Source organism: Sylvia atricapilla, chromosome 6 (genome assembly GCF_009819655.1).
Source record: "Sylvia atricapilla isolate bSylAtr1 chromosome 6, bSylAtr1.pri, whole genome shotgun sequence".
NCBI lineage: Eukaryota > Metazoa > Chordata > Aves > Passeriformes > Sylviidae > Sylvia > Sylvia atricapilla.
Genome location: NC_089145.1, coordinates 28,763,693 through 28,783,210, shown reverse-complemented (window position 1 = coordinate 28,783,210; position 19,518 = coordinate 28,763,693). Strand labels below are relative to the sequence as shown.

Genomic DNA, 19,518 nt, shown 5'->3' with positions numbered 1-19,518 from the left:
TTGGTGATCTTGGAGGTCTTTTCCAATTCTATTTGAGGTCTCTTCCAATTAGCAACTTTATGATTCTGTGTATATCTGAAATTGTCTAGGTGACCTAACTTGACTTTGATACTGTCAATGAAAACTCCTTTCCAAGATGAAAGGGTATTTTACCTATTGCATTAGTTATATGCTTAATTAATTTTCATCCTTAACAACTAACAAAATAACTGCATTTGTGCCAGCACTTATCCTGTATCTCTCTGGCCCAGATTTACTGAGAAGTTCATGTTGTAAAGAAAAGCTAGAGATCTGACTACCTGATATTTCTTCATATCAGTCATGTAAGTTTTAATGTTAGTTTTCTTATTTGTGAGACAAGTGTCACTTTTGTGGGCTCTTCTTCATCTTGATGCCATCATGATGACAGAACAGGTTCTGTATTCAGACACTGTAGCCTTCCTCCTTTTGCTCCTTTCAGTGTTCAGCACTTCATACTTCTGGGCCTTTTTTAGACTTTGAGCAAATGCATCCCATTATTCAGGCTGAATTTTTAACATATCCCCAGCAAAGCTTATGCCTGATGCAGGAGGCAGGCCAGGCAAACTGCAGCTGTACCCCCATGTCAGCTGTATATTGTCTTGTATATTGTATTGTGTATATTTTAACCAAACAGAGGAGCCACATGTATGAAGTATTCCTGTTTCTCTATGGCAGCAGAGAGATGATACAGGTATACAGTATGCATCTTTAGTATCAATAATAAAATAAAGAACCAAAGGCAGAGAAGAGCCTTTCCAAAGTGTCAAGGACTAAAAAAGCTTAACAGTGAGAGTCTTGAGGAGGTCAGACTTCCTTAGGAGATTGAAAAAAAAAAAAAGGTTAGAAGTTGATTTTGTAAAATCTAAGTATCTCTATAGGGACAAAGGTTCTGCAGGCTCTTAAGTCTAGCAGAGAAGAACATGATTAACTCAATATAAACAAACTTATGATCAAAATTTCTTTAAAGCAGGGGCAATTCTAAGCCAGAGTGAAGTCATGAGGGACATGAATGATTCCCTCTTTCTGAGGCTTTCATCTTAGGCCTGATGTGTTTCAGAAAGACTTGCTTTAGTCAAACCTGAGTTATGTCCCTGGAATAATTTGATTCACATTCTGTGGGTATGCTATACAGGAAAGCAGATTGGATTACCCTGCTGCCTTCAGTCTGAATCTGGATATGTGAGTGAAAACTTCCGTGTTTTCTGAGTGTCTTTGCAATTAATATCCATTTTAGCCTTTTTTGGTGGGGGGTGGACAGGGAGGAGGGAGTGGGGTGATGAGGGAGAAGCATGGGGAGAAATTAGAGATAGGCATTTGAAATACTACATAGAGTTGTGCTTAGTTGCCCACAAAAACAATCTAGTAGCAGGAAAGTGAAGCAGCAGCTTGGATTCTTGCAGGCCATGTAAGCAAAACCTAATTAGGCTTTCATTTTTTTCTTTAACCGAGCATGCTTAAAACAACCTTGTAATCCCTTATAGGTCTTGTCTTGTTTAAGGAAGTTCAAAGTTATTGACTTTAATTGAGTTACTCTTGCTTTACAATAATGTAAAGGAGATGAGAACTTGCCTTAGTCATGGCCCTGGTTTATATTACAACATAATAGCCAAATGGACTTCATTTGGAGTTTTGAAACAGCAAATCTGTGTACAGTAAAATTCATTCTTAATTTTAAGTTTATGTAACAACTCCAAGGCACATCTTGTTACTCTTATGTTCTCAAAGTAATTAAGGGAGCACTTGTAGGGAATTGGTTTATTAGCCAGTACTTGGTATTCTTACTGAAAAAAAAAACCACATTGCTGAAATTTCTCATAAGTGAGTACTATATAATAGGAAGAGCATTTAAAAATTTAGACTTAGCTTTACTACATTTTAGTCTCCTTTCTAATTCTCATATAGTCATATTACACAGGGCCTAAACTAAACTAAATCAAAGGGAATCCCAGCCTGGGTTTCCCTTATCTGAGAAATTCTCTTTGATGCCTGCCAATTCAGAAATAAGTTTTAGTTGCCAAAATGTGTGCATCATGGCTTGCTACATTATCAGCAAAACTATCACTGCCCTGTGCAATTCGAGGTAAACAGGCAGCTTACAACAGCCACCCTTATCATGTAACACAGCAGCTATCCGTCCCTTAATTTAACATTGCCAATTATTCCCCATGTAATAGCCCCAAAAAGTACTCCAGAAAGTGGCCTTGAGGTTCCTTTTATATGCTCTAGTCAAATGGTTTGAAGCAGGCAAGCACAGCTCAGCACATCTGCAGGATGTTCTGAAGCCAATCCATGTTTTAATAAAGATTGACACTTTTAAACAGTGCACGAAAGTTGATGCTCAACTCCTATTCCATTTCAATTGAAGCTGGATACCAGCTTCTCTTTGTCCTCTAATGGAAGTTCTAGCCTAATTAAAGATACAGGAGAGTTCATGTAAGAGGAGGGTCTTTGAACAGTCAATGCGGAGGGAAGAGAGGTAATTTTTTAACCTTCTAAATTATTTATCCTGCAATCTTTTAAAAAATTGTGTTCAGAATAATATTTCATATAAACTTAGCCTGAAGAGAGAAAGAAACTGGCCTGTAATAGGGGAGATAAGTATTAAATGTAGAGGAATTATGCACTTCCCATAATGAATTTGGACTGTGTAGTACCCTTTTGTTTAGTCTGAACACAGCTTAGTTTTTTGTTGACTTCTTGATTCCTTGGCTACGGGAAAGGAGGAATAATAAAACAAATACAGGATCCTTTTGCAATTCCGTTATAGTAATCCTCTCTGATTCAAACCATGCCCTGCTGTTACAGACTTTAACTTCAGGCAACTGTAAAGAATAACAAAATAGGAATAAGTAGTGGAAGCAGAGCAAGAACTATTTTGAATTTTACCTCAGTTTGTTAAACTTGATTGCTTTCCACTGCTTAGTGCTGGCACTTTGGTGGACATCATGTCATTGGCGTTGACTGGAGGAGTCAGTCACTCTCCATCCCTTCTTCATTCAGCAAGAGCACCAAGCAAGGTATATATATCCTTGCAAAATATTTACAAGTCACTGAAACTTACAGCTTTAACTCCTTTAGATGTCCTGACCACAAACATACCTTGTGTGTGTTGGGAATGAAAGCTGGAATAATTTATTTTTCACTCCGTAGCATTTGCTTGTCCATCAGTGTTCTTTCATCCTGAAATAGGTTTCTCTGGTTTGTAGGCTCTGCAGTCCAGCTAGATGATGGGCTGATCTTACTGCCCTTCCATCCTTCTGCCTCAGCTGCTGATGTAGCTGCATAAAGTTTGTAGTACAAAAAAAAAAAAAAAAGATTAGATTTTCTAAGTCTTCAAACAGATACTTGATGGGTGCTTCAGAGATTGCCACCTTGTTTTCTGTCCAAGCAGTAGTTTGTATTAGGATTCTCTGTCACTGCAACAGTGCTGTGGATCCATGCAGCCTGTGCAGTGGGGCTGCAGATGTTCAGGGAGCAAAGGACCAGCTTTGATAGGAATACACTTCAATTTATTTAGTAAAATTTAGTGGCATATATTATACTTTGACTGCCCAGTTCTATGGAGCATAATGTGATTGCACACTGTTCATGGTTCTGTATGGGAGTCATGTCTCACGTTTGCTGCTCTTGTATACTTTAGCCTGTATTCCTCACCTTCTTCCCTGCTCCTTCACACTGAGCTAACTGCTCCTTTCTCACAGCGGGCCTCGAGGGCTGAGAAACATTACAGATTGCATGCACAGTGCATATTCAGGCTGCGTGTTTGATATTTTGGCAGTCATTCTCCAATCCAGCATTCAGTGCAGCTTACAAAAGTGTATGTCTGTGATTTTGCACAGGCTCTTTGTGTTCTTCAGTGACACCAGATGATGTGAAGATATTCTGTGGAAATGTGCCTCATCTGGAAGCCTAGTTCATTGTTAAAAGTTGCAGTACCTTAACACACATATCTCCAAGCATAAGCCACCTAAGAAATAAATATTCTGCTATGAGGGAGTTCTTAGAACATTATACAGAAGGAGGAGCAAGAGCCTACTTGGAGAAGACTCTATACTTGATGCCAACAAACTTTTAAGAAAGCTGGGAGCTGATTTGCTGTCTTAGGCTGTTAATGAGAGGCCATGCTTTTCTTCATTGTTGGAATATTGGTAGGCTTATGCTACATAATTGAGCTAAACTTGCTGGCTTGTGTACAAAAGCAGTCCAGCAACAGCAGGTTACGTTTGGAAAATCAGCTTACACAGACCTCCTTTCTCCCCTAGTGTTCATTCTTTAGGACTGATTGTTTTCCCACAGTGTGCTAAAGAGGAACAATTAGGCAGAAAAGTGTAATGCAGTCAACATAAGAAGGCTGAGAAAGCTGTCTTCATTTTGGTACTATCTGTTCTTATTGTGTCTTACAAAGCTGCTACAGCACTGAAGTGGGGTACTGGAATTCAGTGGGTTTTAGTGTGATTGGTGTTAGAGCAAGAGATGTTGGAAACTGAGAATGTACAGGACAGCTGTGTTCTGTGTTGGTTTTTCTGTTTCCTTTATGGTCTGAATGAGAAGTGGCCCAATAAATGGAGTTTATATCTGAGGGCTGATTTACTTCTCTTGAAGTAGTATGGGGAGGAAATGGAGGGACAATCCCCTGGCATACCGCCAAGGCTGTGCTCCCAGGGCAATCAGAGCCCCAGACCTGTGTGAGCAGAGCCGGCAGGCACAGCTGCTGCCATGGCACATGGCTAGGTGGCCTGGCAGTGCTGTGGAGTTCATGAATTCATGTTTCATGGGTGGTGCCTAAGTGCCTTGCACGGGCAGTGGTCAGAGTCAGGGTAGTTATATATGGTATTGTAACTTCACCCTTCTGTAATGTATAATGGAATTTCATGAGCCAGAGAGATATGGCTGCCCTGAGATGATGGGAATGCTTTCTATGCTGGGATTCTGGATGATAACCAGAGATGGCAGGCAACCAACCATCTCAGGAACTGCAATCCCGCTAAGCCAGCCAACAGAAAGTGGTAAAAACTCAGAAATGGCTGTATCTTCCTTTTTCCTAAAGTCAAAGCCATTAAACTAATTCCTTTCAGCTCTATTAGCATGCTGGAGTTTTCAGCATGAGCTCTCAGCATGTTTGTAATGGCAAAGATTGATTTATTTTCACCTCATGAGTCAATGTATTTGTATTAGCCTGTGAATGTCCCTCATTTTCTTTGTGGAAGTGCTGAAGAGAGCCATGTTGCCTTCCTTGATAACTCATAAGAGCTCCTCTTTGTTGTGCCCCTGGAGAAGAGGCACTTTAAAATCCTGCTTCTGAGTGCTTCTTCAGTAGGTAGTGAGAAGCTCTTGTCTCTTGTCTTTCTGCTGTTGGTTCTAAGATGCTCTGCTATTTTCTCCATTTCTGCCTCTCTAGTTGTGGGCCTTCAGTAAATGAGGGCAAGCCAAGGTGTGAACAAGGGAAATCTCACATGCAAAAGCTCAGGTTTTATTATTCTATCTCAGCAAAGGCAGAGTATTGCCCCTGGCAATACAGAAGTCCTCTGAGGCTGTTGGAAACATGCTAGTCTTCAAATGATAGCCAGCTTTTTTCCAAAAGGGAGAGAGGCCAATAGCTATGTTAATAAATGTCATAAAAACAAGACTCAGGATGTGTTTCTGTTCTCTCCTGCCATCCTGGTCATTGCATACAGTTTAGAAAATCAGGACGCTCCCTTAACTTCCTGGGGGGAATTTTGCAACTTTTGCTTGTCTATAGGTGATTCCAGGTGTTCACCTGGTATTTTGGCTCCCCAAACTAAGCCAGACTTAATTGCTAACCCCATCTTCCTACTGTGCAGTGTTTATCCCATTGTACATTGACCAGATGCTGTGACTGAATGCCAGCCTGCCTTTCAGTTAAGAATTAAATGAAGGAAATAGTTTCAAGTAAAACCCTGGGGAAAATGTTATGCAGTTTATCTGCCTCTCTGTACTAGGTGTGTTTACTTGTTACAAGGATTCAAGTATCTTTGGATAAGGGCTACCTTTCTAATTTCTATCCTCATTTGTAAAAGCTATCAGAAAAGGTTAATGAGGATCTTAGTTCTCTACCTAAAGTCCAGTTCTCATTTTCTGCATGCTGCAGGTTCCCTATAATGAATTATTTAATTTACCATAGGGCTAGTGTATGTGAGGGGTATTTTCAGGCTCTGTAGCTGCATTTTAAAGGCAAAACTGGTCACACCAGAAAGTCAAAAAGAATTTTCTCTCTCTTAGTTCCCAACAAAAAAAAAAAAAAAAATTCAGTGACCATATAAGTATAGACCCTACTAGTTTCTGAAACAAGGTCAATGGCAGTCTTTGAGAGCATTTTATAGGATACTCGGGTTCATATTTCTCCATCAGCTAGAATGCCCCAAACTCACACTAGAATCTGGCTGCCTGCAGCAGGCAACTGTTCCTCTCTCCTTCCTGGAGAAGAAATTTGTGCAGCTGGATATGTCTCCTGGAATAAGTCAGAACAATCAGTGCCAGTGTAGCATGTCTGACTACCTATCCAGTAATTTCCATGCACTAAAATGCTTTATTCTTGGAAGGAAAAAAAGGTTCAGGTCTCAGCCTCATTTTAGCATATTTTCAGCTTTCTCTGAAAGCATGCTCATCATATGGAGAAAAGACAGACTAGCTTAGAAAGAGTTTCTTTCTTGGTTCTCAATATCCCAGAGGATGACCCCCCCCTTTCCCACTACTGCTGCAGGGCACACACTGCTTAAATGGTATGACATAACAGTGCCTGTTCAGCGATGGTATGATGTTGAAAGGCAGCATTCTATATTTGAGTGTCTGTAGCTGTTGCTGTTCCTGCTTTTTTTCTTCTCTCTTCCTCTCTGATATTGTTGTTGTCTACAGAAAGAAAATATGAGTCAAATAGCATCAAATTTGTAATACCACAATTACTAAGAAATGAAACAAACTGAAGTTGCCAGCTCTGTAGTACTGCTTTTAATGGATTTGTGGTGTTTATCTGCTATGGAACTCTTATGTGTCAATCAGCTATGTGAAAAGCATGAAAAATGCTGAAAATACAGCAGAGGAGTTCAGATTATATAAACAGATACAGGGAGAATATTGTATCTTGTCAAGGACATTTTCAAATACTGAATGTGTCTTGCATTAAATTAATTTGTTCCCTTTCTGAAGTCTAGATGTTACTGTCACAGAAACTACCATGACAGCTGACAGTCGTGGCTCACTTGCTGGTAATTTGAATGGGAGCCCAAGGGTTAAAAGAACCAGGGAGATTGTCTCTTGCCCTCTAATGATGATTATTCTGGGATGAGGCAAATCTGGGATTTCAGCAACTGGTGCGAGGAGAACCAGAGCTACTGAGGGTATCAGGCTCCAAGTTTCTCTTGGCAATTCACTAGTTAATGCAAAAGAACATTTTTGGGAAAAGTTCATCTGTCTCAAAAGAGCTCAGCTAAAACGAGGGGATTGGGAGACCCGTGGTTTTTGCTTACTTTGAACACAGCATAGCACTTGCTTGACTGGATGAGCAGCTCTTGCTCCTCAGTATGTGCTTGACAGTGTTGGTGAGAGCACCCCCTTGGCGGGGGCCTGTGTTTCCTCTGTCCCAGGTTCTCAGAGCCAGACCCCAGCCACACACTAGAGGAGCGAGTGGTGCACTGGTATTTCAGCCAGCTGGACAACAACAGCAGCAATGACATCAACAAGCGGGAGCTAAAGCCTTTCAAACGTTATGTGAAGAAGAAAGCCAAGCCCAAGAAATGTGCCCGGCGTTTCACTGACTACTGTGACCTCAACAAGGACAAGTCAATCTCGCTTCAGGAGCTGAAAGGGTGTTTGGGAGTCAGCAAGGAAGGAGGTGAGTGCCTTTTCTTCCTCATTGCATGACAGTAAAAACTGACAGAAAAACATGGCAGATAAAAACTGAGTTAACAGCAAATTCAGAAATCCGTTTTCTCCCAGCTGTATCAAAAGTGTCACAGTTTGTGTGAGCAAATGAGTGGGATTGATACGCTGCCATTCAAATGTAGGTTGTTACTTGTGTTATGGCTCCATCTTCTATGCCTTATCACAGGCCTCTGTGCTAAGCACTGTACATAAACAGGACAATAGATGAGAGTTCTTGGCCAGAGCTCTGCTTGTACTGTTGAAGTCCTTGGAAACTGTGGTTAAGACCAGGCCCCTTCTGAGTAATACCCTGCTAACAAGATTCTGTTGTCTCTGCCGTGCAGGTTGGATGATGTATGAGCCAGCACAGACCCAGTCCTTCTCTGGAGACCCTGTTTACTAACAGAAATAATATTTTTTTTCATTGCTAAATTCAGCATGCAGGAGAGTGGATGATGCAAAGAGAACAACTCAGAAAGAAAGTACAGGGCTGTACTGTTGTCCTTTTTCAGAATAAACAGTACTTTGAGATTGGGGGAGAAATAAGGCATGTGAATAACTTCTTTTCCTTTCTGTTTAGCGTCTGAGCAATCAACCCACCCTGCGGCCTTTTCTTCCTTTTTTCATCTTCACCTCATCATCTGTTGGGACCCAAACCAAGCTGATATTTTTGGAAATTTTAGGAATTGAAACTGTTTAACACAGATTCAATAATTATCAGTCATTCTTGACTGTGGTCAGACTTACTTGGCAGGAGAAGACAAACAGGGAGATTCCAGGGGACTAATTTCCTGTGCAGGTGTTTTGGCTGTGCAGGCAGCTGTTGTTATAAGTGTCATGGTAGTTGGGAAGGGTGGCCTTTTTTTCTCCCATCATAATCTTTCCTTAGTCCTTTTCTCAGGTTTAGGACAGGTGGGAAGGGAGTCAGTACATTTGGGTGTTGGGAAGTTGCATTTTCTAGGTGCTTTGCAAACATCTTAGTTACCATACTAAGCATATAGCATTACTTGTCAGCTGTGAGAAGCATTCAGCTTCCTAGCCCTGTGGAGGTGTTTTTTTAGTCATCAGTACCTTACTGAGGAATGACATACCAAAATAGCAATCCTTAATTTTATTACCTTCCCAATAAGACTAATATACCAAATGGATTTTATTGCTATTTGGCCTGGAATAAGACTCTCTGGAATCTGCTGCCCTGGCCAACTGACTGTTCAAAATTTAGTTTATGGAAGGGGAAAAAAATCAAAGGGAGAGAAGAAAGAAAATGTGAAACATTGAGCCCATGTGAAGGGGAAAGAAGGCAGCAAGACATTGTTGTGAATGCCTGATTGTCCAACTGTTTGCTGAGAATACAGCCTTGACCTTTCATGGTTTCTTCTCTCGTATGAGGAGGACAAGACTGTGGTCAAAAAGGGGCTCTGATCTTTTTCTGTCATACAGCTCCACATACCTACTACAGACTTGACAAGCCTTGAGGATGAAAGATAAGGGGATAAGTTAAAGGATGTTGAGGACTAAAAAGCAGTGCAGGGGACAGTGCAGAGAGCAGGTATTGGCATGGAAGAAAGAACAGAGGGAGAGTGCTCCAGAGGTGCAGTAGGCAAGTTTGTAATGGATCTTTTTTAAGAATTCATGAAGTTGTGAGGTGGTAGATGATGTTTTCTGTACTTACTATTCATAAGAACTGCTAAATTTAGAAACAGTCAGTATCCTTGCCTTTGACATGGTCCCCCACAAATCCTCTCTAGACTGGAGAGAGATGGTTGGATTATTAGGTGAATAAGGAATTGGTTGGACAGTCACATCCAGAGCTCAGAGTCCTGATGGACATCAGGGACAAGTGGTGTCCCCTGGGGTTCATACTGGATCTGTGTTATTTAATATCTTCATTAATGACATAGTAGGATTGAGTGCACCCTCAGAAAATTAGCAGATGGCACCAAGCTGAGTGGTGCATTTGCCATGCCTAAATGATGAGATGCCATCCAGAGAGCCCTGGACAAGCTTGAGAAGTGGCCCCATGGGAATCTCATGAGGTTTAAGACAACCAAGGGCAAGGTCCTGCACCTGGTTCAGGGCAATCCCCAATATCAGCACAGGCTGGGAATGAGCAGATGGAGCAGCCCTGCTGAGAAGGACTTGGGGGCACTGGAGAGTGAGAGGCTGGACATGACCCAGCCATGGGCACTCAGCCCAGAGAGCCAAACGTGTCCTGGGCTGCATCCAAAGCAGCGTGGGCAGCAGGGCCAGGGAGGGGATTCTGCCCCTCTGCTCTGCTCTGCTGAGAGCCCACCTGCAGTGCTGATCCAGCTCTGGGTGCCAGCACAGGAGGGACAAGGACCTGCTGGAGTGAGTCCAGAGGAGGGCCAGGAGATGATTAGAGGGCTGGAGCACTTCTGCTGTGAGGAAAGGCTGAGAGAACTGGGATTGTTCACCCTGTAAGAGAAAGATTGGAGTGATGTAACCGTGGCCTTCCAGTACCTGAAGGGAGCCTATAAGAAAGAGGGAGAGGAACTTTTTACAAGAGCAGAGTGATAGGATAAGGGGGAATAACTTCAAACTGAAAGAGAGTAGGTTTAGATTAGGTATGAGAAAAAAATTCTTGACTATGAGTGTGGTAAGGGCTGGAACAGGTTGCCCAGAGAAGCTGTGTATGCCCCATTGCTGGAAGCGTTCAAGGCCAGGTTGGATGGGCCTCTAAGTAGCCTGGTTTAGTGAAGGGTGTCCTTGCCCATTGGACAATTGGGGATTGGAACGAGAAAAACTTTAAGATGCCTTCCAACCCAAATCATTCTATGATTCTGCCATCTTACCCCTTCTCTAACTTTCCTTTGTCCTGATCATAGATGCAGGTAGTCAGTCCCTGTATTTTGCTGTCTTTCTTTGTACCATAGCCTCTAAAGATCTGCTGGATTTGAGTCACTGTGGGTTCAAGCCAAGAGCTACCTGGAAACCTTTTTGATGATGTACTTTCAGTTGTAAACTGATGATGTCAGATGAAAACAAAACTTTTCATGGAAGTGTTTCTGTTTCAACAAAAGCTTTATTTGAAAGGTTCTTCTGGTCTAGCTGGGATGAGGAGGGGTTGTAGGGAGGCAAGGAAGGTTATAATTTCCCCTTTTTATACTTCATTACAAGTGAACTTAGCTCAGATGGTCCAAATTCTCTTTGGGTGTCCAGTAGCGTAAGGACTAAAATGAAGTGGGTCATCATTCCAGGTGAGCATGCCTCTTGCTAGGCAAATTCAACATTTGTAATGGCTTTGAAAATAAAATATAATACAAATTTTGTAGTATCTGGGATGCTGAGGAAAACAGATATTAAGTGTTCTGCATTTTTGTCAGTGTTTTGCTTTTTTTTGGTGGGCAGTTCCATCCAAACGTGGAAATAGAGCTGCTTAAAAGAAACGCAGAGCATAGATAACACACTACTGTTGTGTGCCTCTCGGGACCTAGAGAGTCCAAATAAGATTTATATGTGGGGATTCAGCTGGGATATTTGTAAGGAGAAACCTGAATCTGAGCTCTTTCCAGCTTAGAATTAAATCTGTTTGAGATGCATAGCTGTGTCTCTCTTCCCTTCCTCAGCAGTCTCTTTATATCTGTGGTAACCTAATATGTGGGTACTGCCAACCAGTGGTTCTCCAGTGAGGAAAATAGCTGCCCAGTCTATCAGAAACCCTTCCTCTTTTCCACCCTTATAGTGACCCAAAAAGCTGCTGGCAAATCTGCTAGGTCTGGTGGCCACTTTGCACAGTTTTTTGTCCCTCTCTTTAAACCAGACTTGTTTTTATCCGGGGCCATTTATATGGAAAAATGCCATTCTTGGATTTCAGAATGGAGTAGTCACATAAGAGCCAGCCCTTGAGTGTTTGCTGAAGCCTGCAAATGGCTTCTTAAATTGGTGCAGAACAGGCAGGCAAGACATTTGTCTTGGAGTATGCCAGAAACAGTCTCTGGCATCACTTGATCTAGGATTGTTTGAGGAACTGTGGAAGGAAAACAGACTGATTTACAGCCTGTTAAAAGTTAGCATTCCTCAGCGTAGTCTGCACAGCCTGAGTTAAGGGGGGAATCATCTGTGATCAAAGAACAAATGTATCTCTCTGCATTAGTCAAAAGGCAGGATCCTTGAGAGGAGATAGACACACACTGTAAAGCTTTGCTGGAAAGTTACTGAACCCAGGATTAATTGGAATCCAGTGATGTTGGAGAGGAGGGCTGATCTGAGGAGGCTTGCGCTAGCTGTGCTGGCTGCAAAATGTTGGAGTTGAGTTTTACTTCTGTATTCTTTCAAGTTCAGAAGACAAAGTCAGCATTTTGTGCCTGCCCAAAGAGGAGCTAAGGGAATAAGCAGCAAAGAAATGTCCCTCTGCCAGCTGACGGGAAGTTCCCTTCTGCCAGCTCAGATCCTGTGATTGCTGTGCTATCCAAGAGCTTGTCAGATGGTAGGTGTTGGGCATGCTTCACAGGCCATGAGGACGTCTGAGGTGGAACCCAGCCACCAAGAGTGCAGTCCAGAATCAGGATTGAAATATCTTAATTAAAAAGTGTATGTGTGTGTAATTTAACAGAATGTCACTTTCTACTGAATCTGAGGAAATGTTACAGAAAGAAGGAAAAGTAGACAGACAAGCTGAACAGCAGATTTCATTCAGTCATGCTTTGGACCTTTCTTGTTGCTATCTTCAGAAGTAACTGCATTCTTGGGAGGCTGGGATTGACTTGCTCTATATCATTACTGTACAAGCTGCTATGTGGGAGAAGGTGGCAAAGAGCAGTCGCCTAGGAAAGGCCTCTGGACCAATGATGATAGAAAATAACGATCTGAGTGGTCATGAGAAAACTGTAACCAGATAATAATGGAATTAAAAAGTAATTTCAAAGTACATTTAATTGCTATTAGGTTAGAATCCAAGGAGCTGCACTGGTTCAGTGTTTGGTTTTGTTTGTCTTGTTCAGATACTCCCCTTTGGAGCTTTGTAGAGGTGCTGTAATTTGCCTTTAATCTTCACAAAAGTTAGTGAGAGTATGAATCAGAACATCAGTATTGTATTGGGAACACAAGGCTGTTTCTCTCCTCAGAAGGTGAAAGGTTTTCTCAGTATGTCTGAGAAATAATAATTTCCTATGAAGAGCTGCTGGGGTTTCCTTGGGACTTTTTCTTTTGAAAGACACTTGACCTAATCCAGTGTGACTAGAACTGTTATCCAAGACAGTGTGCTTTTGAGGATGAGCAAATACTTTGCTTTATGAAACATGCCAAATGATGGGATGTTACCCCATAATACCCAAGGACTTCCCAGCTATATGTTAGGAACCCACAGTCACTGCCTGCCATATTCCTCCCTCTCTTCTGTCAGCAGTGCAGTGTTGCTGTGGCAGGGTTTTTCCTCTGACAGGTGTACATGGCTGGCCTGGTTTGTGTGGCAGGCAGGCAGCTGCAGGTGGTGCCCTGTGTCCACAGGGTGGCAGGGGAAGAGCCCAGCATGGTTTCCCACACGGCTGCACGGGCCATGTGCTCGAGCACACCAGCCATGGCGGGGGGATGCTCCTGCCTTCCGTACACACACAGAGCTCCCGCCTCTTTCCGAGGACAGGCAGTGCTCACCCAGCTCCTCGCTAACATGGGTGGTGCTCATGCACAGCTCGCTGCTGCGGGCTCACCCACACTGGTGTTGAAGGCAGGAGGGGTTTTGGATGCCCTCTGGCTTCCCCAGGCTGCCAGCCAGGGCAGTGATGGACAGCCTGGCAGTGCCCTCCAGGGCCCTGGCAGCCACCCAAGAAGGGCCCAGGCTGTGAGTGCCCGTCAGCCCGGGCAGATCCTCTGGCCCTGGCAGTGGGGCCTCTGCCCATGGCAGCAGAGCTACATTTGACACACAGACATCAGTGAGCTGTGGTTCTGCTGATCCCAGCAGGGCAGGTGGCTGGTACTGGGCTGGAATAACTTACTGTGCTTACACAGTTTATCTTATTAGTGTTCTCTAAAGCAAACAGGCTGGGCTTTGTGACCCATTTCAGCCTTGGCCACTACCACCTTTTTCTCCCCCTGGCTTTTTCTTCCCAGCAGCTCCATTCCCATCTTACAGCCCAGCCTCCTGGCCCCTGGGGCTTCCTGCACCTCGCCCCTGCCCTCTGAGCTTCTGCCTATCTTGTTTCTGCTCATACAGAGCAGCATGTGCAGTTGAGTGCTTGATGTGCAGAGTGAGCTGTGCAGTCAGGTCATGTGCATGCACAAATCAAAGCCATAGGCTGGAGTGGAGGGTGACAACAGGCTTACTGCTGCTGCCTGGGAGCAGGAGCTCCCATTTTCAGCTAATCCCTCCTCTGAAATCAGAGGAAGCAGCTCACAGGAAGTGTGACATGCTTTCAACAGCTTCTGTAATCCCTGAGCTGTCTGTACCCAGTGCAGAGGCCCTTGCCATGAGCTCCATCTGGTGTAGGGTATGTGTGCCTGTTATCTCATAATGCAGTCACAGCTCTGCCCTTCTGCCACGTATAAGTTCAGGTCGTTGATTTTAGGCACTCATTTGTTTGATTCAAGTGAAAGATTTAATAAACCTGGGCTGTCTGTATTGCCTATACCATCGCTCTCTTCTGGCTGCCCCCTTTCTACACGGCATTATTTTATTTTCTTGGGGAAACTTCATGATACTAGTTGCATCCTTTCTTTCTTCTTTCTCCTTCCACTGTTCAGTTTAACCTTGTGATTGTTGTTTCTTGCCAATGCAAAACCTCTGGATTTCATGATACTCAGCTGCTACAACACCAGGTATTTAACATCTCTCATCTCAGGCACATTGGTTAGACTCTTGCATGTGAATCCTCTTGGCAGGACTTGCTGTGAGCATGCTCAGAGGGGGTGCTTTGAACCTGCTCTCTGGCAACAGACAAAGGAAGGCTCCTTTGTCATGCCATGGAATTTACTTCCTTTAATGTGGTTCTTGGATTTTACAGGTAGCCTGAGCAGTTTGCCCAATGGAAAAAGACAAGGCCTTAACCCTTTCAGTGAGTATCTTGTCAAAATGTTTTCTTTTTTCCTGTGATAAGCATGTATTGCAGAATTCATTCTCCCCTGTTCTCTTATGTTCATGAATGGCAATATAGAAACAGCTGGAAACTAAAGTTGTTCTTAAGAGATTTAAATAAACCAACATGCAGCACCATTGCATCATTTCAAAGTCCAGCTTTATGTCTCTTTTGCTGGAACAGACTATATGTGACCAAGGAATTAGAATAGGGTAACGCAGCTATGGCATGACAACTCTCCTATCCTACTCTTCCTACTTCTATCAAGCTTCTATCTAATAACGTAGGTGATTTGTTGTGTTTACATTACATTACTCCACGGACAAGTTCCCATGAAGACTTCTCTATCGTGGTAAAGGTCTGCTCTCCCTCATGTTTTGTGGCATTGAATCACGCAGACCCTTTCATCAAGCATGAACAACATCATTTGCTTTGCTCTTAGATTTGCTGCCTCATGGATTTGTTGGGTACTTCTCATTTTGGATTGTTGGAAGCAGTGAGAAATTCCCCCCTGCCCATATATTTTTCCACTTGTTCTGTAGCTGTCCTACATATGTCTGGTTAGACTACCTTTTGTGTTGAGGAGACCTGGGCTGTGTATTTGTTTAATGCCAGAAGTCTTCCTATACGTCTTGCTGTCCTCCTTATCTTTCTGGGGAATGTAGCTGGTCCTGGTGAGATGGGCTGAGCAGAAAAATGAAGATAAAGATCAACGACACCTTGTACGTTGATGATGTGATATTTCCTCCTCCATATGTCCTCCATTTTGAGTGTGTACTTGATTTTTGCCTGCTGCTAAAAGCTGAGCAGAGGCATTTGAAAAATTGCTGTGGCTTCAGCCCCTTCCTTGTCACTCAAAGTGCTCAGTGTAGGACAGCTCATCTGCACTCCCGTGCTGCACTGCACTTACAGACATGGAAAACAATCTGCTGTGTTTATGAGCGGGTCACTGAGCACTGCAGGCACCTTTTGCAGAGCTGTGCAATTGATTGCAAATATGGCTATCTGAAATAATTCTTCATTTAAAAATATTTGCCCTCTGTGATAGGGCATGTTGATCAGCACTGATCCCAGTGAGGCCTTTCCTCCCAGTGAGGTAACCATTCCCCTCTTTGAAAATCAAATCTCTACTTTTCTTTCTCTTTAGCATGTTTTCACCTGCAATTAATCCACAGAGCTCTACCTCTGATCCCGTAAGAGCTTTGGTCCTTTCAGAACCTTTGGTGAGGGGCTTAACAAAAGCTTTCTGAAGAAAAGCCTCCTCCAAGACCCGCTTGTCTACTGGAGGAGGCAGCTGGCTGTGGCTGATGGGGAGATGGTGGCACGGCAGCCTGGCAGCAGTGGGTTTCTGCATCAGTTGTGCCAGGCAGAAGAGCAAGAGCAAAGGATGTTGGACCAGTTGTTTCCCTAGACTGCATGTCCATTTCCAGGGATGGGGACGAAAGTGGTGTTTTGTGTTTAAAAATATGTCAGTCCCTCGGGCTCCATGTGACTCATTCAGTGCTTTTTCCAGCAATGCTGTTTCATTAGCCCCTGGTTGTTTTCAGCCTCACACTTACTCTGGGATCTCAGCTTTCTGGGGCCATGGCATCAGCAGAGGCTATACTGGATCTTTATCAGTCACGTTTCTTTTTGTTTTAATTTGCCTTTTTCCCTTACTTGTTCTGCTTCTGTTCTGTTTTTCCCTCCTTGCCCACCCTACCCAACTCTTTCAGTAGGTCGCCTGGTGTAGCAGCAGAAGACAAGAAGGGAAGGCAGGAGCTGACCCAAAGGAAGAAAAGATCCAGTGACAGACGGACAAACACCTTGCTGCTTGTGAGCAAGCATCAGCAACATCCAGTGTAGCAGAAGTGGCACCCAGAATGTTTGCACTTTTAAATAATTGGTTTGGGTTTGTTTCTAATTGCTTTTCAATGCCATTATCTAATACTTTGGAAAGTGGAGGGAAGCAGTATCATGACTTTTTAAAATTGGAACAGCTACTGATGATGTAAAATTGAGTTCACTGAGACTCAAAGAATTTTATATACTGTATATAAATATATATGTAAATTGTACAGTTGTCTTGTACAGGGGTTGGAGTCACTGTTCTGTTCCTCCCTTTGCTTTTGAAGGCTGTTAGGGTTAAAAGGACACTTTGCATTTAATGGATTATAGTAATGCATTTCTGCCACCAAACCATCATTCAGTGGCTAGCCTTAACAGCACCTCCATGCAGAAAGGAGTCTGTGTATCAGCATGAACTGTTCTTGCAGATGGGCTCGCAGTGCCCGGGATTCCAAATGCTTCTTGAGAGCAGCTGAACCCCTTTTCTCACCATAAAGCTCTCTGCAACTCAGGCAATTGGGCTTTTCAGAGCACAGATTTCATGTAAGTATTGGTGCAAAACTGCTTAAAGTAGGGATAGAAAAGGGTTGTATTAGGGATGTACAGAAGTAGTTTGTGCACCTGTTGCAAGTTGGGCAGAAATGAAATACAAATGCATTGCTATTCATGCTCAGATAACATGCTTAGCAAAGATGTGCCATGCCTCTGGAATCTAAAGCTGTAGGAAGGATGTGGGAGCCATAGGCCTATTAGAGTCAGTAGAATGAAGTCTTGCATCTTCCGCTCCAACAGAGTGTTCATCTGTATGTTGTAGAGCAGTAAACATTTTGAGAAGCCTGCTAAAAGCAGCATTAGCCTGCCTTAAGCTTTGCTGAAGAGCAAAGGACATACTTGTCAGTGCAGACAGACACAGTCGTGCTGCTGGTCCCCAAGAGTCTGCTTTACTTATGTTTCAACAGTACAGCTTGGGCCATGGTCACTGGTGAAGGTCTGTCAGCAGTGACTTTTCTTGTGGTTGTGAATCCAGGCTCTCCTCCTGCACAGTGGTGTGCCTGCCCACTTGCCTGATTTGCTGTTGCCAGTAGCTCCTGGGTACTGTGACACTGGGTAGCAGTAGCAGTGAAGGCTTGGAGAGAGGAATTTGGTGTTCTTGGAAGCCACAGGGGCTGTGTCAACCACTAGCAGTTTACCAAAGTTGTTTCTTTGGCAGCAGTGCCCATAACAGCAGTCCTAGATTTGGGCAGGGTGTGATGGGACATGCAGTGTTGTGCTTTGTGTATTTCCAACCACTGGCAGCACTTGCCTATTCTGAGCAGCCTCCCACTTCAGACCTGGTGATCCTTCTGCCACTTATCTCTGGACCAAGAACCTGTTAGAAGAAACTGGAGTGAAGGTGATGAAATGACATGCTAATATGAGATTACACCATCAATTACTTGCAACAGTAATAAGTTGCTGAGGAATAGGTTGTAGAAACTGGACTCATCCCTCAAGGCTCTGTTGCTTTGGTAAAAGATGATACAACACAGATGATACATCTTCACTCCATTATGTCATCATGAAAATAGCATGAGATGAATGCATCATGAAAAAAAGTGTCCTGATGCAGTAAGTTAGTGCCTGTTGACAAAACGGAAAGTTAAGAGAAAAACTAACAAGCCTTTCTATAAATAACTGTTTAACAGTAGCAATAACTCTTCCTCTGGGAAGTATATTGGAGCTAATTAAAACATATGGCATAGTTGGAAACACCTTTGGTAATATCTGAAGTGTACATCATACCATCATAATATAAAGACGTCACCTCTTTAGCAAGAGCAGATCCTGCTGCTGGATCTTCGTGGTTTCTTACACGTAATGCATGTGCTTTTTTGGCCTGCAAACTCCCACCTTCTTGATGGCTTCTTCTCTTTTTTGTTTGGTTTGTTGGTTTTGGTTTTTTGGTGGGTTGTGGTTTTTTTGTTGTTTTTTTGTGTTTTTTTTGGTTGGCTTTTTTTTTGTTTTGTTTGGTTGGTTTTTTTGGTTTTGTTTTTTGTTTGGTTTTTTTGTTGTTTCTGTTTTGTGGAAGGGGGGGGGGGTGTTGTTGTTGCTGTTTTTTAATGCCCTGGGCACATCTTTTGTGTGATGAAATAATTTGGTTTAGTGTATAGTTAGAAATGTCCATGTCATACTCACTAATCCTATTGTAGGGAGTAAAGAATGAAACCAACTGTATAAAAAGCCCTCTCCATTTTAATATTCTAGTTTTAGGAATTAAAAGTTCTGGCTGCTGGGTTGGTTGGTGTTTGGTGGTTTGGGGTTTTTTGGGGGTGGGATTTTCCTTTGTTTGGTCGGGGATTTTTTTTTTTTTTTTTAATGTATAGTTACATCCAGCAGAAACAGACAATTAGATGCCTCTAGGAATTCAATCAGCCAAGCATTGGGGCTGGGCAATGCCCCACAGGATTGCGGGGGGACTGTTGAGCTGCTAAAACTGACTGCATCTTCTTCTGGAAATAAACCAGCCAGTCACCACTCCTGCTTGTTACATAAATCCTTCTGCTGACCTCCTTTTTCTCATCCTTGTGTCCTTCCCCTTCAAAAGGCATGCATTTACATGTGGTTTGCAACTAAAATTGGGTCAGTTCTTCAAGGAAGGCAGACAAGGGGTGGCTGTGGGTTAACTCTGGTACTTGTGGGTGTTCCTGTTGCTAGGCCAGAGCTAACTTTATGGGTGGATTGGAGACCAGGCATTACATTGCTTTCCCCTGTCCCAAGACAACTC

General features: G+C 43.1%; 1 protein-coding gene across 4 annotated transcripts in view; it reads left to right on the top strand.

Annotated features, from left to right (window-relative positions):
* The window catches only part of SMOC1 (SPARC related modular calcium binding 1), a 130,067-nt gene extending 111,861 nt beyond the window's left edge, over window positions 1-18,206 (top strand). For 2 of the 4 annotated variants that reach the window (XM_066321337.1, XM_066321335.1), the window contains exons 11-13: window positions 7,623-7,870; window positions 14,856-14,906; window positions 16,643-18,206. In XM_066321337.1, the coding sequence (XP_066177434.1) occupies window positions 7,623-7,870; window positions 14,856-14,906; window positions 16,643-16,659 (316 nt within the window). In that variant the 3' untranslated portion in view covers window positions 16,660-18,206. The remainder of the gene's footprint in view (window positions 1-7,622; window positions 7,871-14,855; window positions 14,907-16,642) is intronic. The other 2 variants (XM_066321336.1, XM_066321339.1) reach the window with 2 other exon arrangements.
* The last annotated feature ends 1,312 nt before the right edge of the window (window positions 18,207-19,518 follow it).